The sequence below is a fragment of the Ophidiomyces ophidiicola genome (assembly GCF_022830035.1).
Source record: "Ophidiomyces ophidiicola strain CBS 122913 chromosome Unknown scaffold_3, whole genome shotgun sequence".
In the NCBI taxonomy this organism is placed as follows: Eukaryota; Fungi; Ascomycota; class Eurotiomycetes; order Onygenales; family Onygenaceae; genus Ophidiomyces; species Ophidiomyces ophidiicola.
The window spans coordinates 411,063-428,785 of record NW_026054643.1 but is presented as its reverse complement, the minus strand read 5'-3'; the positions used below and the strand labels follow the sequence as shown (position 1 = coordinate 428,785).

At 49.6% G+C, this 17,723-nt stretch overlaps 5 protein-coding genes across 5 annotated transcripts; 2 read left to right on the top strand and 3 right to left on the bottom strand.

Annotated features, from left to right (window-relative positions):
• Nucleotides 1-523: 523 nt before the first annotated feature.
• Nucleotides 524-4,000, top strand: LOZ57_001188 (uncharacterized protein; the record flags this gene model as incomplete). Its single annotated transcript, XM_049250280.1, has 2 exons — nucleotides 524-2,572; nucleotides 2,636-4,000. The coding sequence occupies 2 exons, from the start codon at nucleotides 524-526 to the stop codon at nucleotides 3,998-4,000; spliced, it is 3,414 nt and encodes a 1,137-aa protein (XP_049110640.1).
• Nucleotides 4,001-6,143: 2,143 nt separating this feature from the next.
• Nucleotides 6,144-7,672, top strand: LOZ57_001187 (uncharacterized protein; the record flags this gene model as incomplete). The annotated part of the gene is made up of 2 exons (XM_049250279.1): nucleotides 6,144-7,327; nucleotides 7,408-7,672. The coding sequence occupies 2 exons, from the start codon at nucleotides 6,144-6,146 to the stop codon at nucleotides 7,670-7,672; spliced, it is 1,449 nt and encodes a 482-aa protein (XP_049110639.1).
• A 2,068-nt stretch (nucleotides 7,673-9,740) lies between these two features.
• Nucleotides 9,741-12,855, bottom strand: PRP16 (DEAH-box RNA helicase prp16; the record flags this gene model as incomplete). Its single annotated transcript, XM_049250278.1, has 3 exons — nucleotides 9,741-10,058; nucleotides 10,110-11,650; nucleotides 11,703-12,855. The coding sequence occupies 3 exons, from the start codon at nucleotides 12,853-12,855 to the stop codon at nucleotides 9,741-9,743; spliced, it is 3,012 nt and encodes a 1,003-aa protein (XP_049110638.1).
• Nucleotides 12,856-13,639: 784 nt separating this feature from the next.
• HAP3 (transcriptional activator hap3) lies at nucleotides 13,640-14,789 on the bottom strand (the record flags this gene model as incomplete). Its single annotated transcript, XM_049250277.1, has 4 exons — nucleotides 13,640-13,897; nucleotides 14,004-14,131; nucleotides 14,189-14,299; nucleotides 14,624-14,789. The coding sequence occupies 4 exons, from the start codon at nucleotides 14,787-14,789 to the stop codon at nucleotides 13,640-13,642; spliced, it is 663 nt and encodes a 220-aa protein (XP_049110637.1).
• A 2,052-nt stretch (nucleotides 14,790-16,841) lies between these two features.
• On the bottom strand, nucleotides 16,842-17,567 carry GIM4 (Cochaperone prefoldin complex subunit; the record flags this gene model as incomplete). The annotated part of the gene is made up of 4 exons (XM_049250276.1): nucleotides 16,842-16,874; nucleotides 17,017-17,209; nucleotides 17,339-17,429; nucleotides 17,531-17,567. The coding sequence occupies 4 exons, from the start codon at nucleotides 17,565-17,567 to the stop codon at nucleotides 16,842-16,844; spliced, it is 354 nt and encodes a 117-aa protein (XP_049110636.1).
• Nucleotides 17,568-17,723: the final 156 nt, after the last annotated feature.

Below are 17,723 nucleotides of genomic sequence, written 5' to 3'. Positions count from 1 at the left end.
AAGCCGCATCCCTGCAAATTCAACGAGCTGTCGAACCAGCCGTCTTGCGGAATACGCGACGGCTGATCTGTGAAGGTCACGGTAGTCGAAGCAGCAGAGCCGTTGTTGCGAAAACTCGCCCGCCGGCCCCCTAGGGTTATTTGTAAGCCCTGTGAGTGCTGCCGCCTTGATCACCCTACCCTGAAATAGCTCTCAGATGTATTTCGTCATCTAGTATAGTGTGGCTGTTCCTGGAGCGACCACCATTCCCTCCCAACCTTGAGAATGCTGTTCTAACCGAAAATCTACGCAGAATATGTGTCTAGATCGAACCGTTATCTCTCGAGCCCATTTCTAAATGTTTCTCGTCCTGTCGATCCTCCATCGACGTAAACACAGGCCACAACCCGCCCTATAGATTATGCGTCGCCCGCCCTGTACTCGCTACGTCTGGAGAAACAAGAGTTTTGAATACTTCTTCCTTTGCTCTTAAAGCTCTTTCTACCCTCAATACACGCTCTTATCCCTCTGATTAGCTACCATCATGGGTTCCGGCGCGGCGGAGCCGGAACAATCATCGCAGAAACAAAAAGCTATTTTACCGACAGAGTTGAGCGTTCCACCCCCGATAGCTGACGTGCACAACAATAATCGGAACGCGGAGCACAAGACCGCATCCGAGCTGACTCCGAAAGACGAATCAAACGCCTGTACCCTTTCCACTTCAGTACCCCAGGCTGTGCTTGATGATTTTGGCTTACCCATTCGAAACACAAGATCATCCTTTAAAAGCGAGTGTATATCAACTGGAGAACCGGAGAGCGTTGGCAAGAGTGAAATCGAAAGTACCACCGTTCTAGGAGCGTCCCTGCCCCGATCTTCATCTGTGCCCTCCCAAATATCGGAAAATCAAGAAAGGAAAAAGGATAAGGTCGATGATTCGGATCGGCGGGTGAGGGGTAGCCCGGAAATATCGGGGTCTCGAGCACCCGTTTTTGCAAAAGCAACTGAATCTCCTGGATGCGGCAAGGTGGATGCTAAAGATGAGACGACGGGATCGCATAGCCGTAGTTATTCCACTGGGCCAGCAGTTTCTGAATGGTCTCATCAACGGATTGCGACAAAAGATGAATCAGCTGATAAGCAAGACGATGGCGGTTGGCAAGATATGCCGGCTCTTGGAGCCTTGGATTTTTATGATGACTACGGCAGGATTGTTGCGCGTGGCTGCAAAGATGAGGGTGGCGAAGCTGTCTATCAAGGACTAGGGGGTGCCGGAAGGGGTTATACTCGAGTCCAAGTTGACGATGATGCCCAATCAGCTACAAGTCTAGATGAGGAGACGAAATATCTTTTCCCGGAGCCGCAAAGCAATGCTCTCGGTATTGAAGACGAGATTCGAGATCCGTTGTCTCAACTGCAAGCGACGAAAACCTTGCTTACAGAAGGACAAAGAATAGCGTATGTTGGAGTCACTAAACTCGTCATCTTTCAGATGGTGAAGGATCTGGAGGCTATTCAGTCTACAAAAGGGACGCGGAAATACATATCTGGCGCCATCGACTCTACAACAAAATGGGGACAGCAGATGATGATTCGTCTTTACGCGCATATGGAAATCGACGCGGCAGAACAGGTGATGATTGAACAGCTAGCTGAGCACGGTGTCCAACCAGCAGACCTTGTTGCTCCGCTCATGCAGAACGCCCGCGTAAAAAACCCTGTGGCGGAAACTTCCTCATCTGTTACAGAACTCTCGGGTTCCCCAGATTGCAACAAGGATTACCCTGCTAGTCATGTTTCCGAGCCATCCTGTGATAGCCCTCCGCCACCCTATGAAGCTCACCAATACGATGACCTACCGGAGGTCCGCACCCCGTCTCAATTGCCATCCTCAGAAAACCTTGACATTGATCTTAGATGGACTATCTTGTGTGACCTGTTTCTAGTACTTATTGCAGATTCGACGTATGACTCTAGGTCTCGCCGTTTACTAGAGCGGGTAGCAGAAGCAATGGACATTTCATGGGTCCAAATATGTCGGTTCGAGAAACGTGTAATTGATGCATTGGAGATGCAAGAAGAGAAAAGTAAAGAAACCTGGGATGAGGCAGATCATATGGAAAAACGGAGAAAGGATGCTTTGAAGCGAAGGTATATGATCATGGGTCTTGCTACCGTTGGTGGCGGCCTAGTGATTGGTTTGTCCGCTGGCTTGCTGGCTCCTGTAATTGGAGCGGGCCTGGCCGCGGGGTTTACTACCATCGGTGTTTCTGGCACTGGCGCTTTTCTTGGTGGAGTTGGCGGTACTGCTTTGATTACCTCTGGTGCAACGATAACAGGTAGTACAATCGGTATACGTGCCTCAAATCGGCGTACAGGCGCGGTCAAGACCTTTGAGTATCGTCCGTTGCATAATAACAAAAGGCTGAACCTAATTGTCACTGCGGCCGGGTGGATGACGGGTAAAGTCGACGATGTTAGACTGCCCTTCAGTACGGTAGATCCCGTAATGGGTGATATCTACTCCATTCTTTGGGAACCTGAAATGCTTCAGAGTATGGGTGCTACTATTAATATCCTTGCTACTGAGGTACGTCACGTTCCTTTCCACCCTTCCCTACCCCTAAAAAGCTTTTCTAATCTTGGAGTCTAGGCACTTACCCAAGGCCTTCAACAAGTGCTTGGCAGTACAATCTTGACCGCCCTTATGGCGTCGCTACAGCTCCCCATTGTCCTTACAAAACTTTCTTACCTAATAGACAATCCCTGGAATGTATCACTTGCTCGCGCCAACGCTTCTGGTCTGATTCTGGCAGACTCTCTTATAGACCGAAATCTTGGGAATCGTCCCATTACGTTGATCGGGTTCTCGTTAGGTGCAAGACTGATATTCTCTTGCCTAAAAGAGCTTGCAGATAAAGGAGCCCATGGAATGATTCAGAATGTGTATCTTTTCGGTTCGCCTATCGTTGCAAACAAGGATGATTATCTCAAAGCTAGGAGCGTTGTATCCGGAAGATTCCTGAACGGATATGCATCCAATGACTGGATTCTAGGATATCTATTTCGGGCCACGGGCGGTGGGATAATGCGTGTTGCAGGTCTAGCACCAGTGGAGGGCATTCCTGGGATCGAAAATTTCAACGCCACCCAATTTGTCAATGGGCACATGGCGTATCGTACCGCCATGCCTCGACTTCTTCGAGAAGTTGGATGGGAAGTGGAAAGCGATGAGTTTAGTGAAATCGAAGATCCAGATCCCGAGAATCACCAAGAACGCCAACGAGATCTAATACGTGAAATCCAGGAGGCTCGAAAGCAAGCTGAAGAAAAGCCAGATAAGAAGAGATTCGGGTTTTTTAAACGAGGAAAGCTTGCCGAGAAAAAAGGATGGGAAACCTACGATGCCGAACAAAACGATAGCAGCCCTCCAAATACTCCTGATGGCAATGTCGATCCTGCTGGTAGCGTTCTCTTTGATATCGACGCTATTAGGGCGGAACTGGCAAGTGAGCAGATCGAAATCAAGCAGCTTGAGTCGACCCTGCCTCCCATCAAAGTCGACTTGAGTTCGCCACAGCCCCCTAAAACGGCAAGCCCTAACCTGCAAAAAAAAGAGTCCCCGTCCGCCACTCCCAGCCCCCGGGAAAGTGCACCCAACAACAGCTTCACGCTGTCTGATCCTCCACGGAGACCAACAGCCACAGGGCTTCAAGATATCAAGCCCCTACCGGACGTTCCACGACGCCCCAACGGTGCTGAAGAACCATGGAAGAACGAGGAAGAGATACAAATGACATTTGATACCGCATACCACACACCCAACGAGTCCTTCATCTCGCTGGGCAACAGCAAATTAACATCACCGCCTCTTCCTTCCTATTCTTCTGCCACTTCCCCCAACAAAATGCCGGATTTCCGTTCACCTTCAAACTTCAACGGCGGGTTTGTGAGCCATAACGCTTGGGCAGACCCTGATGACGGCCACGGCGATGATATAAAACTCACGTTTGCTTAGAAAGTTCTTTCGGAACAATGTATCCTTCTCTTCTATCTCGAAGTATTCTCAATATTTCTACAGTTTTATATTTCTGCAATTAAATATTTGGGCGACCGGAAAGACCTTGGTGTATATTTACGGAGTTGGCAGGCTGTTTGCGAATAAGGTAGCTGGCGTGATTTCTTTTCCATAGCGGCTTCATTTTGGTTTCCATATCTAACAGAATATACTGTTTTGCCACCATCCCTCCTTCCGCAATGCTCCGTGCCGGTTGCCTTATTGCCAAATACTGAGGCCGCTGTTTCTTTATCCGTCGGGTTGCCATTGCCTCAACTCCGATCACCGCCGATGTCCCAACGCTTTTCACTTCCCAGCTCCTTCCTCTGATACACTCGCGCGCCCCAACGTCTTTCCAGTCCTGTCTGTGCCTTCCAAACGAGGTCTGCGTGATCTTGGGCCCGCGAGAGGTCTATAAAAGGGCGCTCCCCCCCCCGGCGAGTTTCTTCTCTTTTATTTTCCCTCCTCACCTTTGCTCTGCCAAAGCATACCACATTCTATCTGTGCTATACCTTGTGCTTCATCCACCTCTCGATCCATACTGTGCTCCATCTCTCGATCCATACTGTGCTTCATCTCTCGATCCATACTGTGCTCCACCTCTCGATCCATACTGTGCTTCATCTCTCGATCCATACTGTGCTCCATCTCTCGATCCATACTGTGCTTCATCTCTCGATCCATACTGTGCTCCATCTCTCGATCCATACTGTGCTTCATCTCTCGATCCATACTGTGCTCCATCTCTCGATCCTTACTGTGTGCTTCATCCATCATCCATCATACTCATTCATCACCCATCATCCATCATTCATCATCCATCATACTCATCCATCATACCACAACTTGTGCTCCATCCATCTCTTGGCTTCTTCCTGGACTTCAACCTGGACCCGGATCTGGACCTGGACCTGGACTTTCGACTCATCCTGCTACCTGGGCTCTGCCTGGTGCTTCGACAACTTGTGGTGTCTTGCTAACGTTGAATAGAATCTTTTTCAATCAACCTCCCACCCTCCACCGGCCGGTCCTCTTTTCCCCTTGTTTTTTATTGTCGTCCTCCATAATTTCTCTTCGTCGCGCATCACATCACTACCCTGTCTTCGTCGTTATACATCAGTTATCCCAAGCCCTTCCTTAGCACCTGCACCCTAAGCATGACTTGCACCTCTTCGTGGTGCTTAGGACTAGTAGCCTCTATGGCGAAGCTAAGCAAGTCACTCTTCTTTTTCTTTTCTTTTCTTTTCGTTCCTTCTTTTATCGGCTTGACATGGATAACTACTCCATGTTTTGTTTCTTTTCTTCTTCCTTTTGACTAGCTACCGGTTGAAAACCTTGCTGCGTATTGCTTTTACACATGGATTCTCCATGCTCGTTGCCTGTCCCCCTCCCCCTCCCCTCCCCCTGCCCCTGCCCCCCTAAGCAAGACTTGTACCTCTTCGTGGTGCTTAGGACTAGTAGCCTTTATGGCGAAGCCAAGCAAGTCGCTCTTTTTTTCTTTCCTTTTCTTCTCTTTCTCTCTTCTTAATATGAATTAATCATGTCCCCCGCATTTTCTTTGCTTGCAGTCTGCCACGCAGATTCAATAAGCTAATTTACATGGACTCTCCATGCTCGTGGTTTGTTACCCCCCCTGCCCCCCCTAAGCAAGACTTGCACCTCTTCGCGGTGCTTAGGACTAGTAGCCTTCATGGTGAAGCCAAGCAAGTCAATTTGTCCAGATTAGCTTAGACTGCAGTAATTCTTGTAGATAGTCAATATCAACGTCTTCTCTTGACTTTGCTGTGTTCATGGTGTCATGAAGTGGCCGCCAAGTCCTCGTAGCATCTCATCCCAGCCACGATTGGCTGCCCTGGCTCCACCGCGTTGCTTGCTCCAACACTAAAATTAACCTCAACCATCCGCGATGCTTCAAGTGAGTCGTGACCATCGTTGGAACGTCGCCGGCGAGTCCGGGTGTTTCGACGCGACATTGCCAGCGGCTGTTTGAATTTGACGTCTTCTTCGCACTGGCAAACCCTTAGCAAGGCTCTACCTACGCCTTGTCCTTGACTTAGGCGATTCCATTGACGCGACTACCTATCTGTTCTCTCTGCTCCGTACGATGGCTCGAAAAAGCAACTTTGACGGTAAATCTCTTCTAAGCCAGGTTGGAGGGCGGAGCACCAAAAAACGAGTAACGGACCTGCTCCTAGCTGAAGATGACATCTCAGATGCTCCCTCCAGTGCGGGTAGCGCTTCACCACCTAAGAAGAGGAAGACATCAAGGCCAGAGCCTGCTACGGATGATGATCCGATTAGCTCCTCAGAAGAGGATACGCAAGCAAGCTGCTTGAAAACCGTTTCAGAGCCCAGAAGACGAGCTCGAGCTCAGTCTACCTACGATTTTGAGGCCAATTTTGCCCTCATTGACGCTGAAGCTACGGCAAAGCCTCTTGAAAAAGCGGCATTTACGAAACCAAACCAAAAGCAGACGAGGAGAGCGACGAGATCGAACACCATCACTCGTGAAGTTGATGGGCAGAAGACGTCGAACACGTTTTCATCGAATAACCCTGGACTCGATACATTTTCAGTGCATTTTTCACGTACAAAGAAAGGAAATGGGAGGAGGTACGGGAAGAGCTTTTCCAAAAACACACAACCCTCTCCAAAAACGGATGAGGTGAAGTTTATTATACCTCCGGAACCACTGGATGAGTCGTCTTTATCGGCTTCTGATGAGCCCCAGTTCAAGGTCCCAATTACGATTGACAACCTTCCTGGCTCTCCAATACCCACTAATTCATCCCGTGATATTGTTGAAACTCTCGTATTTGATACAGGCGTTGATAGTCGTGAATCCTCCCCGTTAAGCTCCGCACCTTCAGAGCTGGACGTACCCGCAGACGAGAAGAGATGGTTGCCAGAGGAGTTTATTTGTTGCCCGGCCTGCCGTGAACGACTTGATCCGGAATATCTCGCCGAACACCAGCTTGAAAATACCAAGGGCCTTAGTATTAGAAAACAGCTACAATTTTGTAGGCAGCATAAGCGATGGTCAGCTGAACGTGATTGGAATGTTCGAGGATATCCAGATATTGACTGGAATGGCTTGGACGAACGTCTGGAGCGTTATTTTGACGACCTAGAGCAAATATTAATGCGCAAAAAGCCTTCTTTCTTCCGTAATTCCTTGGAGTCTTCAAGTGGTGGAAGCAGTAAAAAAAATACCTTCCGCCTTACTGCGAACAGCAACTTTGATTCAATGTCCTCCGGATACTATGGCCCACGTGGCTCGAAAAGGATGTACGTCCCTTTTCAGTTCAGCCAGTCGCTGGAGCGGCTTGTAGATTCCCTTCTGACTACGTGAACTAATATTATTTAAGGGCCGACGCAATTATCTCCAAGTTTGCTTCCAAAATACGGCGTATCGCGTCATCAGATCCTCTAATTCAAGCAGCCGGCGTATCTGGCTACATCCAAACTGTCTTAGTACCTGAACTCACCGTAATGCTCGTTAAAGACGACATTAGTGGGGACGACGAGAATGCGCGTCAAATTATACGGGAGAGTATGGTGATTGGGGCCCTTGTAAATGAAGAACAGGACGATATCGTTGAGATTCACGATGAGGGTAACACTCAATTCTGAATTCGATTGACATGCTGGTTTAACAGACATCGGGATTTTTGGGCCAATTTTCCCCAGCCGGGGTATTGGATGGGACGGCGTTTGACTGGTATTGTAGATATGAATCACTATAGTAGCCCTCGCCATACTTATTATACTTGGGAGCTGAAAAGGTTTCTATTATACTACGAGCGGCGCTTTGAGATGAGATGTCGCGACACTAAGGGATTCCAGTAACTATTTATACAACTTTCATTCCATCCTTCAAATGTGGTTCTCAAGATTAAGCCCTCTTTGCTCTGTATGCCATAGCAAAGACGAAAAAGCCATACGTCGCCAGTACACTTAATCCAACTGGAACTGGCTTTCGCAGCCTGATAGCTCTGGGAATTGCACTCCCGCCTAATATTGTGGAGGCCAAAAGTCCTATTTCTTGTCCGTAGGACTGATTGGTGTTGAGCCGGTAGTAACTGGCGGCGTAAAGCGCTCCCACAGAGACACCTGCTACGATAGAGGGAATGGAGCCTGTTCGGGCATACCCGATTATGCCGCCGAGACTGGTGAGGGCAGAGAGCACGGCAGCGGAATAGGTAGGATTTTGGGTGGACTAAGAGGCGTTCAGCATGATCGCCCGTTTAAATGTAGAGAAGCTATTCAGTACCATTGTGCTTGTGATAGATAGAGTGGGCTGATATCGTCGGATCTTAGGATGGATAGAGTAGAGGGGTAAAGGGTATAAGAGCCTGTGTCGTTCGACTCTGAGAGTTAAATTCAAAGATGCAACTGCACCGAACGTGGGTTTCAACTCTCGGAGCTGGATATGGCCTGGAGCCGTTGTGGAGAGCAAAAGCAATGGCAGTCGGCGCTCGTGCTGTTTACGTTTGATTACATCATCACGCGGAATTGAGTTGCGGCTCGGAGTTAACTGCGGGTCTTGGCGCCAACGTGACTGACGCGGAGAGTTATGTAATATCTGTTCGTTTCGCGCTGGCAGATCCCAAGAGCCAGCAGACACTGAGTTGGAACAAGATCTCTTGACTCTGGAAGGGCTGCTGTTTTCTTTGCTGTATCTCTTTGCTCTGGTCAATTTCTATTTCTAGGAAATGGCCCCGAAACGCCCCGTCAATGGCTCTTCAACAGCCTCCTCCGCCAAACCAGCTCCTAGCTCAACTGTGTCTCCGGCCGCGCCGCCCCCATCGACCACACCCATTGCCATAACGGCCAATTCGTCGCCTCAAGAAATTATACTAGGAGTATGGCAGAGATATTTCTCCCAGACAAGTCAGAGGACAAAGATACTAGATGCGTTTATGGCATTTCTCGTCGCTGTTGGAGTCGTGCAGTTCGTATACTGTGTGTTGGCTGGCAACTACGTACGCCCACTTTTTACTGTCTACCCAAAATAAACAATCAGTTCTAGGAGTACATATAGCTAACATTGGATCTTTGCATAGCCATTTAATGCTTTCCTGAGCGGTTTCTCGGCGGCCGTGGGTCAATTTGTTCTTACAGCGAGCTTAAGGATGCAAACTAGTGCCCAGAATGCTAAAAGGGCTCCCAAAGGTCAAGCAACAGCAAAGGATGATCAATCTTTGACAAGTGGAGTGTCTCCTGAACGGTTGGTTAAATATACCTGTTCTTTCTCCGGAATCACCTGAATATTATACCTAACCGTTTTACATAGTGCGTTTGCAGATTATATCTTTGGAAGTGTAATACTCCACTTCTTCTGTATCAATTTTATAAACTAAGAGCTCTACCGGCGATTACCCATCCCTTATTCTATGGCTTACGTCAACGATTTCCACTCATGTCTTCGCTAGTCAGCAATATCAGCCGGTCATTATCGACAGAATGGCAGTGTATATTTCGGATTTGATCCAACCTTGTTGGGAGGACCTGCATTCCGGAGGCAATTACTCTATATTTGTAATTATGTTGGACTGGAAAACGGAAGGGCAGGAACCAGGCAAAATTCTACATCTCGGCATTCGTTCCGTAACGGTTTGAGGGATCAATACATAGAATAATGTATCCAACGATATTGAATTGGATCCTATGTATTCATCACAAAATGCACATAGCACATTCAAAATCCTCTGCTAAATCTCTTAATTGGAGGTCGCTTGACAACGCTGCTACCTGTTTTTGCCGCTGTTGTAGCGGGTTTTCTCGCAGCTGACACCATTCCTACAGTAGCAGAGCCCCCTGATCCTTCCTGCCTTCTTTTTAATTTCTCCTTCTCTTCCTCCTGAAGCGCGAGCTGCGCCGCCCGCTCGCGGTCCGCCGCCATCTGCGTTTCGATCTCCATGCGTCTATTAAATTCACGCTCTGTAACGCGTCGCTCCCGAGCAGAGTACCCTTTTTCTTTAATGGAATAGAAAACGCCACCTAGGTCAGCGAGCCACTAGGAACTGTTAGTAACCTAATCGTATGGGACAGTAGGCTGATGACTCACTCGAGGATCAACAGAAGTCACACAAGACATGTACTCCTTGCTCGTCAAAATCAACTCATGATAGACAACATAGTCCGGTAAAAATCCAAGCCCATACAAAGCACTTGTTGGGTGAAGTTGCACTGTAACACTAGTACGCAGATTGATATATTCACCAATGCCTTTGACCCTGGCAGCCTGGTGGTAATATCCAGAGCAAATGCATTTTCGGATGACGTCCCAGTCAGTGCCACAACTCATAAGGGCCATTTTCTGCATAGACATGATGTCATGCAGTTGCTCTCGAATCTCCTTCGCTCGTCGAAGCGCTTTGGGATGGAGAAAGTGACGTACACACCACCCATCGGAGTACCCATTTGACTTCCATTGAGAATAGACGTGAAGTAGAGTAAGATGGTCGGATTCAGGTACAAAGAACTTCTCGCGGGCGGCATCGGACTCTTCTTGGCGTTCCTTTGGTCGATAAAATACACTAGGTACCGATAACATAGACACTATTGTAAGCATTTCTTCGCTGCATTCATATTCCTCGGACGCAGTGATAAGCAATTTTGCTAAAGAAGGATCCATCGGAAATGCACTCATACGGCGGCCCATGGGCGTGAGATCGCCAAGGTTGTCGATAGCTCCTAATGCCCATAGATCAAATAGAGACGTGGTGATTGTGTCCTGCGGAGGTGGGTCCATAAAATCGAAATCAAGTAAATCCTTTACTCCCAAGGACTTGAGGAGAAGGACTGTATTCGCGAGGTTGGTGCGTTGAATTTCAGGAATCGTTTGTATATAGAATTCGTTTTTGAAGGCAAGCTCCGTGTAAAGGTGATATGCTTTGCCAGGTCCGGTTCGACCAGCACGGCCAGCACGTTGGGATGCGTTAGCTTGAGATATCGGCGTAATTTGCAAGGTGTCCATGCCCATACGTGGATTGTACACCTTCAGCTTCGAGAAACCACAGTCGACAACGTACATAATACCATCAACTGTCAAACTAGTCTCAGCAATATTCGTAGCCACGATCACTTTTCTGACTCCTGGAGGGGCTTTGTCAAAGATTTTGGCCTGAAGATCGGCGGGCATTTGACTGTAAATGGGCAGGACACTTATTTTTGGTGGATCGTTTAAAAGTGCAAGCCTCTCATGGATCAGATCGCAGGTAGCCTCGATATCCTCTTGTCCGGTCATGAACACCAAGATATCTCCAGCGCCTTGGGAAACATGTATGGCAAGGACCTGCTTTACAGCACTGTCGACATAGTCTTCGCATGGCGACCGAGAATATTGAATATCAACTGGAAATGTTCTTCCAGGAATAAAAAATTCAGGTGCACCTCCATAAAATTTAGAGAACCGTTCCGCGTTCATTGTCGCGGAGGTCACAATAAGCTTCAAGTCTCGACGGCGAGCAAGGACCTTTTTAATTAGTCCCATCAATACGTCGGTATTCAACGCTCGCTCGTGCGCCTCATCCATTATAATGCATGAGTACTTATCTAGATCAGGCTGTACCAAAGACTCTCTCAAGAGAACGCCATCAGTCATATCTAACACAGGTAGTTAGCTTTAGAGTATCACACAAATATGAAGCTGTCTCACATTTTATTGCCGTCTCACTGCTCGTGCAGTCTTCAAAACGGATGGCATAACCAACTAAGCCGCCCAGCTTAACCTCCATTTCCTCGCTCACTCGTTTCGCGACACTCATTGCAGCAACACGACGGGGTTGAGTACACCCAATCATGCCCACTTTTGCATAGCCATCTTCGTGTAAAAATTGGGTCAATTGTGTAGTCTTTCCAGAACCGGTCTGGCCAACGACTATCACAACCTGGTTGTCTCTGATCACACGCAGCAATTCTTCCCTGACGGCAAAGGCTGGTAGATATTCTCTCTGCTCCCTCAGTGTTTTACTCTTACTGAAAGCGCTCACGCCTTCATTTTTTTTTAAATGCTGGGCAAATTTGCTACCGCCTTTATGGTCCTCTTCACCGGGAATTGCCGCCGCACTATCGCCTTCGTCTTCCTTGATCCCCATAAGATTACCCAGCGCCGTTCCGGCAACGTTCGTAGCATCTTGCGCTTGCTTCTGCCGTTCTCGTAATTGTCTCTTTTCCCTCACAACCTTGCTTCCCTTCCGACTGAAGACAGCCATATCGCTCTGAGGGTCTCGAACCGCCGGCACAGGTTCCAGCTGCTTCGTAAAAACCGTCCTCCCATCTAAAAATGGCGGCTTCAAGTCATGCACCAGTAAATGCACCCGAGTTGAGTCCTCATCATCTTCAAAGTCCGCCTCGTAGTCTCTTCTTTGCGCGACACCGGATGTCAGCATCCGGTTTGTTTCCCAGGCATCCACATCTTTCTGCTTCTGCACCGCACGCGCATTGAAGCGGCGATTGTTTTTCTTTTCAGACAAGGCAGCTTCCCGCTGCATATCCGCCCATGAGCTATCCGCTCCGCCAAACGGATTGTGCGTCTCGTCCCCAAACGTATGTCCAAGCTCATCGCCAGCGTACCAGTCCCGATCTAAAGCCACAACGTCTTCGTTATTAACAAGGGGTTCCGGGCCGTCGAATTCATGCTGGCGAGGTGTTGCGGCACCATTCTTGAGATCTCCTGGCCCAGGTGTTTCGCTGTTCTCTATTCGATAACGTTTATAAATGTGTCTCGGGGCAGGGTTGGGGATCGGGGAGGGGGATGCATATCGGTCCGAGTCGAGTTTGCGCCGTTTAGGGCTGTGATCGCGGACCATTCTGGCTAAAAAATTTCCAGAGGTGGAGATTACACCCGTTTTTCCCTCGTTATTCCTGGCGCTATACGGAGTACGCAGTATGTCTCCAGCTTTATGTGATGTAAAGTCGATTTAAACTTCATTACATAATCAGTAGCTAGTTATCAACGCTAAAGTTTGTACGGATTATGACGTTGTTGTGCGAGCTTTCCCGCGGAAGTATCCTTGATGCATTTTTATAGTTAAAAGGTTTAGTGAACGGAGTGGACGTTATCCTAGGCGTATTTGAGCTCTATAAGACAGTCTTACATAATGAAACAATCAATTAACTAGATAGGGCCCGACTGAGTGTCAGTTGGTCCTTTCTATAGGGAGAAAATAATATCTGTATGGAAAAACCTATACTGTTAAGAAGTCTACCGTATTCCATATAGAGGTAAGCAATTTCCATCTCCCTGAGCCCCTTACCGCTTCCGATCTTAAGCCAACTCTGGCCTCTTCTCATTTCCCAATACATATTGAAACGCCCCAACACGGCAGTAAAGGACATAACCGGCGAGACAACACTAGAAAAAGGGATAAAAGAAAGTGAAAAGAAGCACCCATAGCTCTGAGCATGCCAAATCTATAACCCGATATTGTCCATGATCAACTCTCCCCTCTTAATCCCCCCACCCCCCCACCAAAATCAAACATGTCGGCATCTCTTGTCTTGCACGGGGAACAGGCAGGTGCCATATGCTAGTTCTCTGCTTATGTGTCACCAGCCAACGCAGCCTGGAGCCCGGAAGTGTCTTCGCCAATGCTAGTAGGTCTCGCCACCGGCACCATTGTGCGTCGCGCCTACCATCGACGGATATGCGTATGTCGCGTTTTCTTGATCGCTCGGATCCAGATTCGCATTCAGAAGGTTGTTCTCTGGTGGAACTGCGTAGCCGGATGCGGACGCGGTTGGCCCACCAAGGGCACCGGTGCCTGCGGGGCCAGCGCCACCGACGGGTCCACCCTGAGGATATTCGCTGCTCGAGGGCCGGTTTTGGTTCTCCGCCCTTGAGGATTGGGTCTCAAACCAATCAATTCAATTGTTCAGATAGTTCGTCTTGAAAATTCGAGACGACATATGAAATTCAAGCGAGCAAAGAAAGGGGACAGTACGTTAGAATACTTACTTCGCGATATTTGGACAAGTAGATTTTCAGGGCTTCTGCGTAGTTCTCGAAGCCAAGGGACGTCATGGCAAAGAGGATATCCTCGCCATTGACGGTCTTGCGCTTTTCTCCCTGACATTTCTCCGAGGCTATGAACGAGTATTATTATACGTCGGGCGACAAAGTGATGAAGCGAGAATGTATACCTTCGCTGGTGATGAAAGATATGAACTCGCTCACACACTCCTGCATGCACTCCTTTGCCTCTTTTGCAATCTTGGCATTCTCTGGGAGTGCAGTTTTCATAATACGGGCAACTAGCAGTGGAAGTCAAGCATTAGCTGTCAGCACACATGATACAGTGCTCGATCATGGTAGATGATGATGCAGGGTGGCGGTGAGGAGACATGGTAGGAACGAACGTCGTCAAGCGTCAATGATTGAACAAGAAGTTGAAGGGGTAGGGAAAATAGCAGCAAGCAGCGTGATGGACGAATGAAATAATTTAGATGGAGTTGGTTGGCACGGCGGAAGAAAAATCGTCAAATAGGCAGAGGTAAAGTCAACGTATAGGAAGCAAGGCATGCGAGTCTCCGATCGAATGAAGCGGCGTCAAAGAAAAGCATCTCTCGAGAACGAACCATTTGCAATCGGCAGCCATCGATCCTGCTCTTTCACCTCGAATTCACCCTGGGTTTGTGGCTGCGCGTCCTGATGTTCTCTTTCCATGTGCTCCGGGTCGTCGCCTGACTGTGTTCCTGGTTCCACCTCAGGTTCCTTGGGATTCGAAGGAGAGGCCGACGACATGATTTTTACGTCTTTTTCGGATACGCTGAGGCTAAGAAAAGTAAATTCAGCGAGCAATCACAGGGTGGGCTCTGCGTTAGCCCCGGTGTACACGTCACTCGTGCTGTCGAATCCAACGCCGGTCTTGTTTCCGACCAGCCCAAATAATGCAAGATGGCGTCAGGGTGGGAAGGGCGTTGGACTGGATGCTTATTCGCTTCACGGCCGCCTTGGTTGAGCCCAAGAACAAGGTTCCTGTGGCCAGAGAAACATGTCAGTCGCGGGCACCGTGTGTGCCTTGGGACAGGGTGTGGAGGAAAACGAGCCAGTTCCTGCACGCGGGCCTGGGGGTGGACGCACTCTATCCTAGCCAGCGAGTAACTCTTGGTCGACTGCTGGAAATACCCGGGCAGCTGCAATTGGCTGTCGCGACGAGGGCTCGAGAGGGTTGGGCGGCGATTGGGTCTAAGCTGACCGCAAGTTGGGCAGAGGGACGGAAAGAAAGTCTCGCAACGTTGCGCAACGGGCCGCGGTGATTTGCTGGGATCGCTTAGAGGCCAGCAGAGACAAAAAAAAAGGTCAAATCAGAAACAGAACACGCCAACGTACAGGCGTCCAGCTCAGGATCCAAGCGCGGGAGCGTGTTGAGCTGGGGGGTTGTGTGGGCGGCGCCGCCAAATGCTGTGTAGCAAGGCTCCCGGAACGCGATCGGGGCAAAAAGCGACGAGGTTCGCGGCGCGTCGTACGAGCAGCAGCGGGCTGAAAGACTATCGAGCCGGCAGACGCGATGTGGAAAAGCAGCGGCAGTGTGGTTCTTTCTTCTCGTCGTCGTCGTCGTCGTCGCAGACCAGCGACTCTCGAGGCTACGCAGGATCGATGGGGACGACCGGTATTGTCGTACTGTACCTGCGTCTGCGTGACGGGCGCGTGACGGGCCCGGTCGCGGTGCTTGGCCGCAGCACAGTGCCGCGCCGGCGAAACAATACCTGTTCCGATACGCAGAATTACGCGTATGGGCGGGCGAGAGCTTGGAGCCGCCCGGGGCAGCGCGCTCCAGCCGGGCGGGCGGGCGAGCTGGGCTGAGCTGGGCGAGTCTACGCCCGATCCTCTCCCCCCGCTCCCATTGGGCTGCGCGTCGCAGCTCCCTGGTGGTTGTTATTGGCCCACGCGCGGTACCTGGCTGCGCTGCGCTGCCCTGCCCTCGATGTCAGTAACTATATCAGGAACTACTTTCCGCGGAGCATGCCCCAGTGCCTAAGGCATCCTCGAGTACGCTAGCCCCCTGGACGCCCGGCTGTTTGCTCTATTCGCGTCGTTGGCTCAACACGAGCTGTGCAGCACGTTCCAATCACAGCCCCATTTCGCTGCCAGCGTGACACACGGCGCGCGCGCGCTCTTTTTGGCCGGGAGGCGAAGTGACCGGCTGGTTTGGGCATCGACTGTCGCTCGTGGTTCCTACGTCGCTTGTTTCAACTGCGGGCGTTCGCCAGCTCAGTCTCCGCAGCGCCTCGCCTGGATGAGAATTCCTCGTCCGAGATTATCATTCATTGCAGCCCCTTTTGTGTCCTATCTGTCGCGTCTATGTCACCAGTACTGCGTACAAGCCTGGGCGACGCCCGCAAGAAATCCCCCGATGTATGTACCATTCCCTTCTCAAAATACATGCGCACTATTCCTTATTTTAGCAGCGTGTGCCGCCAGCGTAGCACCCTCCTTTCTCTTCCATGCCAGCTGTCAGGCACAGATGCAGAAGATAGTCTCATTCATTTTTTTCCCTTTGCCCCCGCAAAGACCACTCGGGCACACAAGGGCCTACAAAAAAGAGGAAATCAAACACGTCTTCACTCTGGCGTCCAGTATCACAAGGGAGGAACGTTCGGAACGAAAAACTGCCCCAGATGGTGTTGATTCACCTTAAGAGGATGAAAAACGAGGCGAAAGGTGATAGGGAACGAAACCGATATCCCGGGCCCGGCATGTGCGAACGAACGTTCTCCCTCTTCGGATCATTTTCCCGCTCAAGTAGGACTTCGCCAGTAGGACACGGTAATTCCTCAGCTTCCGTCCTCTACCTCATTGTTGAACGACTTGTATGTTGTTCTTTTTCTGTAGAACCACCAAAAAGATTTATCAGCACAGCCCATAGGTAGAACACTTCCGATAGTAGCGGGGTACCCCCCTCATCAAAGAAAAAAAATAAAATAAATGGAAAAAATTGAAAGGGTTACAGAAAGGCCCCAGCACTTACCTTCCAGTTGTCCATTTCATCCTGTTTGGACTTATATTGTTTGAGGAGCTCGTCGAGCACCTGTTTCAGCCCGTCTGAGTTGGTTTTCAGCGCGGGAATCACGTCCTTCACCGTGCGCTCAACCAGGACCCCGTTTATCATGCGGAAGCATTTTCGATCACCCGATAGGGGCTCGAGAGTTTCGACCACAAGTCTATATATAGCCCGTAGCTAGTTAGTTAATTTTCATTCTCGATGCTTCAGGATTGTGGGGTAGAAGGGAAGCTTGAAAGAGGCGCAGGAAACCTGAGACGCAAAGCAAGGTCCCAAAGATCATACGCACTTGTGCTCCTCTGTCTCCTGCTCTATATCGCCAATCTTCTGCGCCAGCTGCTGCAGCGTATTCTTGTAGGTGGAGTACTGGGCTTGGAGCTCTGTGAAGGGAGGTCAGCACAACATCAAACCGCAGTCGCAAGAAGTGCGCTGGAAGGGGGGTTTGCTGTGTAGTTTTGGTCGGATATTTGAGTAAGCGTACCCTGCTGTTTTTTTGAGTTGACTTGTGGGGTTGCCATTTTCTCTGGTGGGACGGTTCTGTTGGAAAATGGCGAGGGTGTGTGAGGCTTGAACTCTTGAGACGTTGGAAGCGATTGAGTTTAACGGCCAACCACAAGCTATATTTTTGACTTCATAGGGGTGGACGAATCGACACAAGTACGGAGTATACAGAT